The sequence below is a fragment of the Varanus komodoensis genome, unplaced genomic scaffold (assembly GCF_004798865.1).
Source record: "Varanus komodoensis strain SLA01 unplaced genomic scaffold, ASM479886v1 scaffold1, whole genome shotgun sequence".
NCBI lineage: Eukaryota > Metazoa > Chordata > Lepidosauria > Squamata > Varanidae > Varanus > Varanus komodoensis.
This window is the reverse complement of record NW_025335268.1, coordinates 86,449,616-86,461,658: the sequence shown is the minus strand read 5'-3', so window position 1 is coordinate 86,461,658 and position 12,043 is coordinate 86,449,616. Positions and strand designations below refer to the sequence as shown.

At 37.2% G+C, this 12,043-nt stretch overlaps 1 protein-coding gene across 3 annotated transcripts in view; it reads left to right on the top strand.

Moving 5' to 3' along the window:
• The window catches only part of MGAT4A (alpha-1,3-mannosyl-glycoprotein 4-beta-N-acetylglucosaminyltransferase A), a 65,046-nt gene extending 53,649 nt beyond the window's left edge, over positions 1–11,397 (top strand). For 2 of the 3 annotated variants that reach the window (XM_044433533.1, XM_044433543.1), the window contains exons 14-17: positions 3,812–3,890; positions 4,222–4,288; positions 5,329–5,441; positions 6,626–11,397. In XM_044433533.1, coding sequence (XP_044289468.1) covers positions 3,812–3,890; positions 4,222–4,288; positions 5,329–5,441; positions 6,626–6,652 — 286 coding nt within the window. In that variant the 3' untranslated portion in view covers positions 6,653–11,397. The remainder of the gene's footprint in view (positions 1–3,811; positions 3,891–4,221; positions 4,289–5,328; positions 5,442–6,625) is intronic. The other variant, XR_006415061.1, reaches the window with a different exon arrangement.
• Positions 11,398–12,043: the final 646 nt, after the last annotated feature.

Here is a 12,043-nt window from a genome sequence, read left to right as displayed (position 1 = left end):
CACTTTTATTTGCCCTCACTAATCTTCACTGCAGTAGTTATGGTACATCAATAGCCTAGTTTACCAGTTCAAATGAGCAGTGAAACCGTGGTTTAAATGAGGTTCAGCTGAATTTCTACTGGCATTTATATTTGGCCATCTGTGTAGTAAATATAAATTCACAACTGCTTTGAATGTTAATTAAAGTGAAACAGTTGTGAATTTCTAGTTTATGTAGATGAAAAGTATTATAACTTGAAAATGTGGTTATATCACAGTTGACAACTTGTTTGGAAATGTTTCCTGACACGTTACCAACAGAACAATCTTACTATGAGTGCTGCAAAATCACTGCACTTTATTTATATGGTGCAAGTAAAATAGTGATTCATTTTGCATGACACTTTCAATGCATTTTCATACCAATATGCTCTGTTTGCACACTTGGACTGGACATAAGCTTTGTGGGTCCTCTCCTTTTAAGCTTTCCTTCCCAATGAACGTCCATGATGATGATGATGATGATGATGATGATGATCATGTTTTGTGTATGCACATGTGATTCTTTTATGCACAGATTTCAAATGCACATATTTCAAATACAAAAAATAAAGTGAACATGATTTATATTGAGGCGAGCGCTCTAGATTTAGATTCAGCTGAACACTTGAGCCTTTTAAATGAAATACCCAGATCATTGCTCTATAACTAGACTGCACCCCTCCACCCCACACACACACAGACCAGTGCAGCAGGTCAGATGACGACAAGGAGGCTTCCTACTGTCCCTAAGCCCCTCCTCTGCCATCACCTCTCTACCCTCCATTTTTCCTTTTGTCTCATCGAGAGGGGCACAGAGCTGAGTTTAAAAAATGGGGCAAGTAGCTTCTTTGGTTTTGGAGAATAGACAACAATCTTCTAGCTGGGTGGTAGTCACAGAGCCACCCAGATAATTAGCACAGCAATCTGTGAATGCACTTTTGGTTTACAGTAATTTGTAAATACACTCTTGGGAAAGTACTAGACACTGCTGATGTGGAATAGTGAATTGATATATCATTCCTTTTGTTACTGTGTGTTACAAGGATGAGGAGAGGGGATGGAATACAGTATGTTTTTGTGTAACTTTTAGCTTTGCCTCTGGCATCTTTTCAAAATTGGGGGCCTTTTTGTGATATTTGGGCATTGTATGGTGGAGCCAAAAGTGTCCTGCCATACAAAAGTGCTATGAGCCACCCTAGAAGCAAAATATATCCTAAGAATTTGGCAAAGGTGTTTCCATTTGTTATGTCAGATAGTTTTTACATGGTTCTATTTTGAGGTTCTTGTTGAAATGAGCTTATGCTTTCTGGATATGTTATTTTTATCGGTGCTTTTAGGTTTTCCAAGAACTGAGTTAATAGATTCTAGCATTTTCTTTTCAGCAAGAAACCCAGGTGGCTTCTCATAGTAGCTTTATGAATGTTAATCTGAAAGCTAGCCTTCATTCTAGAAACTGTGAACTGTACTAATACTTTCATAAGCAGAGATACCACCTAGTGGTAAAATTGACTGTTTTCTCTCATTGCTTATCAGCACTACTCACTAAATCTAGTTACAGGCTTTTCTCACTTTGAGTAACTCATACAGAGTAGCATAATGTATTCATTGCCACAATCTCCATTGATGAATGTATTGGCTTCCAAGTACAATCACAATGTAGAAAAATACATTTTAAAACTGTCAAAAAATTGCAACAAGCTTATAGCAGGAGTAGGCAGATGTCAGGATCTACACTTTTTAAAAAAATTAGAACCAGGTACAAAATAATGGCTCAAATGGATAGCCAATGCTATCAATTAAAGAGCAGACTGCCTTTGAGCATATACCTCATTCAGGGATTTGTCATCTGTACTAAAACTAAGCTCCAAGTCCTTTCACACAAAAAACACTCCCTGTTTCTGCACAAGTATTCTTTTTCAGCAACCTAATGAAGGGGGAGAATCTCAGACATTTGGGAGTCTGAACCCCTTGACTGTAAACCACACTCATCCACCAATAGATGATGAGTTACTTTCTAGCTAGCCCTGAGCTAGAGGAACAGGTATCTGTCAGGTATAAACACAATTGGCACACTGTGACGGATGGGAAGACTGGGCTGAAACTAACAAGACTAAATTCAGGAAAGCTTAAGGAAACTGAGCTTGACAGAAATACACATGTGAAGAGATTGGTGTGTTTTAATGCAGAGATGGGTAAGGCAAGCTGCTGGAGTCTTTGTCTTCTTCCTCTGCCATCCCTGCCAATAGCAGATTGCTGTCATTATGCCACTGAATTTCTGCTGACCTTTGGCAATGGACAATTGTGCTGGGAAAAAACATTTTCTTTCAAAACACGGGGCAAATGGAGCATGCAGCTTGTTTTAATGCAAAATAGAGCTTCTGGGAACAAATTTTGCATTAAAACAAGTTGCTTGTGCTTCCTACATGCTTTGTTTTAAATGAAAATGTGGTTTTTCTCTTTCTTTGCTTTGCTGAATTATTATCAGAATCACTAAGCAGCAGTCACACACTTTTAGAAAAATGATTGGCAATTATAGTTTTTTAAATCTTTTAATCAGAGCAAGGCTCTCACGTTTTGTTCTAAAACTGCCCAGATTTATGGGAGAATGGCATTCTTGCCTCAGTCCCTGACACTGTAAACTGCTAAAGGTACTTAGAAGCATTCAGTTGTTATGGCTGGTAATAGAAACTGCTAGAATGGAAAGTAATTCTCAGTAGTTTCAGAATGGAATATACTCAGAAAATACCTCAACTGCAAACACTCCTACAAGTGACTCTGACATGGTTCAAAAGAGCATCTGGTTTGTGTGATTGGACATAAGGCACTGTGGTGGGAACTTTGGTCTCTCACACGCCTCTCTCTCCTCATAAAAGAAGAGGATAAAATTTTTATGGGCTACTTTAGAGCAAAAGAAATGCTTCTGTGTTATACCCAGACTAGGGAAAGCCTGGTTTTTGCTAGTCAATGTTACTTGAAACAAATCAGGTTTAAAGCATGATTTGTTAACTAGAATTAGAATGAACTATATAGTTCGTCTAGTATAATCGGCAACTATGCATTAGTCAAAGCTGGAAGCTTTCAGTCTCCACCTTTCAAATATGAAGGGAAAAAAGAGGGAAACAAAAGCCCAAGACTTGCATTTTGCTCACAGGAATGTAACTGGGGCTTAGCTGATCATTTGAATCATGTCAGTAACTGTATATTTAAAAGGCTTCTTCCCAAGGTGTGAGGTAAATATCAGTATTTCAATCCATTAGGAGTGCTTCGTTTATGCAACTGCAATCATCTTTCATAATACTTACATTGCATTCCTTACATTGCATTTTTGAGGAACACTTTGAGGAACACAAGGGAAGCTTGCATGGCTTTCCTCAACTCCATTTTTATCCTCACAACAAAAACCCTGTGAGCTAAGTTAGACTGAGAGTCCATTACCGGTCCAAAGTCACCCAGTAAGCTTCATGGATGAGCAGGGACTAGAACCAAGATCTCCCAGGTCCCCAGTACCACACTCCAACCACCTCACTGGCTGTCATGCTGTTAACCAATGGTTAAAATGGTTAATCCATTTTAAATAGTTAATTTTCACATTATGCTGTTAAATCTTTAAGTTTCTTTGGCACAATTCTTTGCACATTTATCCTCCTCCTGTTTGAACATTGAACATGGTGAGACTTATTTCCAAGTAAACATGGTTAGGAGTTAACTGTAGCAGTATCTTTTGGGTGACCTGTGTTCTTCCATCCTTACCATGACTGATATTTCTCTCCCATCCTCTTCTTTCCTACAGATACCTGTTCCATAGTGGCAATGCAGAACATCCTGGTGATATATTAGGCAATACAACTGTGGAAGTGTTGCCTTTTAAGGTATACATACAGAGAAGTCTGTTTCTTCCCCCTTTGCATGTCCATAAAAGAAAATGTTTTTCTTTCTTGACACTTCTTTTGAAAGCAGAGAATGCATTTTTCTTTTTTCTGACATGATAAAAATGTCATTCTATCAACCACACAACTAAACTTGTTGAACACTGCCCAGCCCCTTACATCTGCACAATTTTTAAAACTATTGCTACAGATAATAAAGCTGGACTCATTTGCAGGCTTCTCATTAAGTACAGAATGCAGAAACACTCTTTCTGCTGAATCTTACTCCATTGGTACTTATAGCAGCACTTAAATTTTACACCTTGTTTTTCAGAGTGAAGAATTGGTTTTAAGCAAAGAAACCAAAGAGAAACGATTGGAAGATGGGTATTTCAGAATAGGTAACCATGTAAAAAATAACGTGTTCAATGCTATATTTTATTCTATTTATAATTTATCATAATTATCATTTTATTTCTGTAACATGTAGCAGATGAAGATCTCTAGGCAATTTACCACAGTTGAATAAAATTATTCAACTATGTTCAAACCCTTATTTGCATCCATTGTAAATCCTTTGACTTATGCAAGTACAGAACCATATTTCATGTTTTGTTAAATCTTTGAATGTTTTGGCAACTTATTTTCCAGTTGAATAAATTTATTGTATTTTTAGTTGAAACTGAGCTCATTTATAAAAGTATCTCTTGGAGAATTAATGACTGCCCTTTCTCCTGAATTCCATCAAAAGTTGTGATTTGATCTCAGTAGAATTTCTGCATAAGGATTTTTTTAAAGGGAGGTACTTAAATGGCTCTTTACTTGCTTCTAAACAATATATCAGGAATAAAAACATTGATAATAATGACCTGGTTTGTAGATAAAGCTAATTCATGGTTTATTTAATCTATGGTTTTAAAAAGTTGCCTTGCCAAGGGATTGTATGGTGGACAATCTCAATGCATTGATTGTTTCCTTTCCTCCTTCCTGCATCTCAAATGCCTTTTTGGAGCTGTAGTACTGACATGCACGGCAGCTGCTTTTTTAAATTGCTCTTCACCACCACCTCCACAGCCTAGAGAAGCAACCCATGAACAACTCACATTTCTGGTTTTGCACATAACAAGGTAACCCATGGTTTAAACAACCCAGAATTCACAATTGAACAAATGATGGGTTCCTTTTTGGTGGTTGGTTTGATAACAAATCCTGGTTTGTTAGCATGGCAGGATTCACAAATCACTACAACCAAGAGGTTAAAGAAGCTATGGATTTGCATTATGTACTTACACATAAATTGAGTGTGTGTTGGCCTTTGAAGTGTGTGGAACCACTACAGGTCTGAACCCAGTTATAAATTGATTTGCATGTCTCTTAAGTGTGATGGCTTGGATTTCTTTAGAATGTTTCTCCTGTTTAGAATGTATTTTGCTTTTCAAAGGCAAATTTGAAAACAGTGTAGCAGAAGGAACCGTTGATCCCAGTCTAAATCCAATTGCAGCTGTTCGGCTTCTAGTAATTCAGAATTCGTCTGTCTGGGCAATTCTAAATGAGGTAAGGATTAAACACTATAACTAGAGCACTGTCCCTCCAAATATTTCATCTCTAAGTTCTTTTCATTTCATGACACCCTTAGTCCATGGATCTATTATACTGAACCTCTCTGTGCCATCAGATAGTCAATTTGTGTGGCTTCTCAATGCACAGTATCTGCAGCTAGATCACGTGAATGCTGGTATCATATACTGAACTCAGTAGTTAGACCTTTGGAAGCTTGAGAGCACTTGTGCTTTTCCTCTTGCTGGAGCAGGGCCACCATACAATATGAGTTTCCAGTGCTGTATTAAGTATTTTAGGATAAGCTAAAGTTGCCATTCCATCCATAGAGGGGCTTTTGAGTCAACAGAGGTGCCTACCGATTAAAGCATTAATGAATTCTCACAGATTCCTTCTGTGCCACCTTCCATGCCATTCTGGAGGATTCCCCCATCCTTGAGTTTTGAAGAGGGGGTATGGAAGAACTCAGGAAAACTTGCTCCCCCCCACCCCCACACTTCAGGTAGCAGGCATATCCCTTCTGTGAGCAAAATTCTGCTCATGAAGCAGTGTCCATTAGGGTTGCTGCACTCCTGCTGACTGTATTATGCCAGTCGGACTAACCATTAGCGTAATGTGCAGTTCTAAAAGCAACTCTGGCAACAAGCAGAACTTTTGCTTCTGCAAGCTCCACTGACCTGCTCCAGAAACAAGTATTTCCACTTGCTCCAGGTTGCTTGTAGAACTGCTAATTCCCTATTGTACTAGTGGTCAGTACTGCGAACACATTAGAAGAGGATACTGCCTGTGGAATAAGTGGATCCAACCGATTGCCAACTGCAATTTGAAAAACCCTTAAGAGAACAGAGTACATGTTTTTCAGCTGTATCAAGCTGTATGAGAACCAGCAGTTTAGATTAACTGGAAAGTTGTGGTTAAGAACTTACTAGAGCAAACTCATACTTGACAGTAAATGATAGGCCTCTTACAAGTGTTTCTCCATTTAAAGGCCATTTTTGTGTCAGAATAAACAAAACAGCGCATGTATGTTAAGAAGCTCCTTTAGTTCTGTGCTATCAAGTATGGTTAAATCTTGCATAAAACAGGGAGAAACCATATTGGAAAACATAAGCTATCTTTTGCTGTAGTGTTTGTTCCTTCTAATAAGCAATCGCACATTCAGTTTCAAATTTTCATTTCAGATTCATATTAAAAAACTCCCAAATTAATCAAGAGGAAAGATGAAATCTTGTCTTCTGAACACTTTTCTAAGAAATCCTCCATACTGCAGTGAAGACACTGAGCATGCACCTTATTTCCAACTCTTACTGAAACACTCAATAAAATGCTACCTCCTGTGAAATCTACTGTAGATGAGCAAATTGACACAACATGAATGGTTTATTAGATTCTCAAACTGAAAATCTACTGGTATTATTTATCTCGATCAAGTTCCTCCATTGGAATATGACTCTGTTGCCTAAGGATTAAGTAATCTTTCACCTATCCAGCTGTGATAGGACATGCTAGGTAAAGTTGTACATATTGTTACATTCCTTGAAGATAAAAATATAGTTGTTAAATACATTTTATGAAGGGGTACTTTTTGAAGGTCCATTTATTTTGCTAATGCAAACCCTCTTTTATAGATTATCAGGGATATATATTCAAAAGCATTAGGGATATTTAATTTATTAAATGATTTGAAAAATACATATTTTTATGCAGGTAATAACTTGACGCAGTTTTTTTTAATGAATTACCTTCAGTTAAGCCTACATTTTGCTTTGATAATGAAGTAACCATATTTTGTAATATACTGCCATAACTAAGATAATTAAACTGAGTTTGCTAATGAAGCACTTTTGTACCGTACCAAGGACACACTCCACTAAATGTTCTCCTGGGCAATCCCATTAAATGGGACCTACACAGAATTTTCCTATGGCTTGTGTCATGTCAAAGACATGTTGTTCAAAGGCATATTATGCATGACATGCCAGAACTTTGAGGAGCATCCCCTGTAATGCTTACAGTCCACAACATGGTCATCTTAGCATGTTGAGGAATTTTGTATTTTAGTGTGGTGTATGAAATCTGCAGAGATTTGGGGTTTGATTCATTTCCCATTAAAGGGATATTTTGATAACAGGTTATTCCTTTTTAACCTTTGTAAAGTTGTCTGAAACATGGCCAGGTTACATGGCCAGATAGAAAAGCATTCTAAGAGGTCTGCCTTTTAAAAATTTTTGCTTTGCCTCCCCCTTTGGTGTGAATGCTATTCATCCTTTGGAATGACTTTATTGACTATTTTATGAGGAATAATAGATACATGATAACCTCATTTGAGCTTCTAAAAATGTCAGTCTTTAAATGTCAAAGTAATTTTCTTTCTAAAAGGGTACAGCTCCTGCTATAAGTATTGCACTCCAACTGACTGAAGCAAGAGAGCTCATGCAATCTAAATGCTTGTTGTTTTTTGTACTTCAAGGAAAAAAATGAGAAGCTTGCTTGGTCAGTAGCCTTGAAGAGAGGCAATTCAAGCACTTTGTGCTTTGCAGCACAGTAAACATGCAATAGTAAACTAGTAATAGCAACAATTTTTTTCTTAACCCCAGCCAAGAAATGAGAAGCTCAGCTTTTACCTCACCTGCACATCTGTGACTCATGCAGGTAAACAAAGTTTACTTAAATTATGGTATCTTGTATCATAAGCTAATTCTTAGATACTTCTGTGTCTTGGATACAAGCTTTTGCCAAAAATTGTTTTGTCTTGCCTTCTCTCAAGGGTCAAAATGTTTTGTACTATATTAATGCAATTAAGGTGTCAGCCTTTTTTGCTGTTTAAATCTGTGGTGAACTTGTTTCTAAAGAATAGTGACATTATGATAAAATGTTAATCAGTGTTGCAAATTGTTCAAGGTATTTCCACAGTAGAGATTTTTCTGGTTTTTTTAAGTTAGGGCTAGCCCATATTTATGGAATTGGTTGGCTGGGAATGTATGTCTTTAAGAGCTTATGTAGCAAATAGCTAAAGGCCTTAGCTTAAACATCATCCTTCGAAGAAACCCCTAGGTGGCGTTTATGCAAACCACCTTCTCTGACATAGCTTATCTGAAATATGGGAATAATACAGGGGTGTTGAAACAATTTGAGATAATGCAAGATGGATAGAGTGCTACATAAATTAATTACTACAAATATCATTGGCAAACCCTTTAAGCTGCCTATGACACCAAATATAAATTGAAATAAATGTAGTTTAATATTCATATTCTAGTAAAAGAGTTCAATAGTCATATATTTAAGAGTGTTCTTCATGATGACTGGGAATGACACTGGCTTATTTGCCATTTGAATGGGATAAAATTCTGAGACTTGTCCAAAAAACCTTCAGAATGACCACTTAGTAAGCATATTTCGTATGGAAAAATGAATTAAATATTCAAACAAGGTATGTGAAAATGAAAATCTTTATTTTGCTCCGAACAACCTATACAACTACATAATCAATTGCCCTGGCTTCCCAGCTAATGCAGCAAATTACTGGGCTATGAATGCCTGACTATAAGCTTGACATTCCTGTCCCCAATTCCAATAGGATTTATGGAAATTCATCAACATTTGGTGCTATAAATTAAAGTCTAGTATCATCTTTGGCACGAGTATTAACTTTAACTGGCTGATCTCTTAGCAAATTCTAGAGACCAATAAATCACCCTTCCCCATCCTTTTTGAGTTCATTACCTATGGAAACTAGCCTCTTTACTACTGCATCTGGCTTTGTTTACCAATTGTTATCCAAAAATCAAAGCTAGTTTATGCCAGTGCAATCCTAATCATGTTTACTCAGACATTCCACTACATTAAGTGGTGTTTATTACCTAGTATTTGGGATTTCAGCATGAATGTCTCACTGCACTGAGCCCTAGCATAAATTTTTGACAATTTCTTCCCAGCAGCAAAAGACCTCTCCCCCTCCATGAATGGAAGACATTCCAAATTAAAACCCATTCCATGTCACAAATCATCACACAATTAAGGGGAGAAAATGCAGAAACAGTGGACAAAACTACCACCAAATGATTGAATTATAGGCATAGGTGGCCTGGGAGAAGTCTCATTCCCTGCCCCTTCTCCATTTCTGTGTCAGGCCCCTCAAAAATGCTACAACAAAAGCTTGGAGGAATAGGCTTGACCCATAAAGAGGAATCCTCCAAAATTAGGTAGCGTTATCTTTTGTGAATGAACCCCTTCTGTCCATGGAAAGCAAATTCTGGGCTTAACATTTTTATTGCTAATTGAAAACAAAGAAATGTCTTGCAACAAAAGGACAGCTAACAGTACTATACTGTTAGGGAATGGTAACTTGCCTCAGCAAAATGATCACACTCTGGAGCACTTTTACTTCATGTACCACCAGCAAAAGCCCAAATGCTCCTGTTGGATAGCTGTGTAAGACCAGCTTGATGTAGCAATTGTTGGAGCAATGTGACATTTAAGGCTAGCACTAAACTTCCATATTTTGTTCTTGCCCTGATAAAGGGATGTATTTGCAATTCCTTGCTGCTTGTTGTTGCAGTAGATTTGTGATTCTGGAGAATTTCTCTGGATTCTTTCAGTGACTATTTGGAAACTTGCTAGAAAATATTGGCAGTAACTTATTCCAAATGCTGAATTTTATATTAGAGTAATAGATCAGAAAAGGTCTTATTTTTATGAAATGTGAGATGTATAGAAGGCTTTATGTAAATATTAGTATAAGTGTCACAAGTTGAAGCTCAGAATAAATGGTTGAATAAAGTTAATGTTCAGCAAATTTGAATAGACCTTTACAAAGAAAGTGAGCAAAACTTGAACACAAATGTGCTGATTGGATTATGGTCATCAGGGCTACTAGAAACTACAATCCCCTTGCAGGAGCAAAGACTAAATTTATGTATAAAACAGTTTAAACAGAAAACCAAAAATTCTCCAATTACGTTAGGTTAGCTAAGTGCTGATGTGTTAAAAGTGTATCAACATAAGAGAAGCCATGCTGCATCAGACCAACAGTCCATCCAGTCCAGCAGTCTGAATCAAGGGCCAACCAGCTGCCCACAAGACCCCTCAAGCAGGATGCGTACAAGAGTTCTACCTGTACAAGCTCCTCAGCAACTGGTGTACACAGGCATATCACCAATGTACACACTCAGAGCTGAGTAGGTTGAATCGTTAACTCCATCTTGGTATAAACACAGTTGAACCATCACTCTATTGATGCTGTTAATTATGAATCTTAAAACTTGAGGATCAAGGTTTTTCTGGAAGCAATTAAACAAAGCTGTTTCAAATGTTTGCTAATGTCTAAATAATCTTAAATGCTAAAAGATGTCACTCCCACTTCACAGAAATAGGAGGTTCCTAAACCACCTGCTTTTCTTCCTCCTCCTGCAAAAGAGCAATTGTTATTATGTTTTACTTGTAGAGAAGAGGTGGGCAAGGCCCACAACATAACCAGCCTCACAAATTGTGTGTCCCTCTTTCTGAAGGATCAAATTTGTACATTACTTGAATTGTGTTTGCCAAGATTTGAACACGCCGTTTGAATGTTAAGCCTTAATAATGGCTAATAGATTAAGGTCTTCTTTCCTTGCTTATTTTTCCTAAGAAAATAAATTTTAGTAATTTACTGATTAGTTCATTAATAAATGGTTTAATTTATTAATGAACCCCATCTGTCTGCTTGGTAGTTGTGTTTCTGTTCCTGCTCTTGTAGAATCTGCAACTTTGGTCCTTCACCCAGTCTCTTTCAGATACAATGTGTTTCCATCTACAGTACTTGCTGTAAAAAAATTTTTAGAGCTAGATTTTGACTCTTAAGCTTGCTGCTATATTTGAAAACCTAATTGGGTCATGTTAACTGTGCCTTTCATCAACGTTCTATGTGCCACAGCTGCCCATGTAATATTTAAATAAATATTTTAAAAATATATATATTCTGCCTGTGTTACTTCAGCAAAAACATTACATAAGGAAAGCATCCTTCTACTTCATCACTTCCAAGTAGCCTAGTTCAAATCTTTCAAATAACACTGCGTTGAGAAACTATGCACTCGCATTTCTAAGCAGAATCACTACATTAGAACTTAATGAACCCTGTGTTATGACTGTGACCTGCTTCTTAGGAAAGGCCTGGCAATATTATCTGCTGCTGACAGAGTTGCCTATAGGACATTAGATCTTGCTAATTCAGGCTCACCTGTGACCTTGAAGATAAAGAGACTTGATTACAGCTCAAAGCCTTACAGAAATATATTCCCCTATTCTTCTTGGTCACAGTTACATTTTCCTCCTTAGCCTGTGTGTATTTTGTATTTTTCTGCATCTCTCACATCCCTGTGTATTTAACAGAAGATGACAAGCCACCAAACTGCTACTCCTTTTCTTGACACTTCCACTGGAGCTAATTCTCAGCAAGAAGCAGGACAGAAAGCTATGGCCTGTGTGAAGCTATTCTCAGGCAAAATGGAAGCATCCTCAGAACTGAAGCTTCCCTAGTTATCTTGAAATGTGAAATACTTATGAATGTCTTCATTAATAATGCTAAACTTAGCTATGGTATAGAAAGTACCATTTAC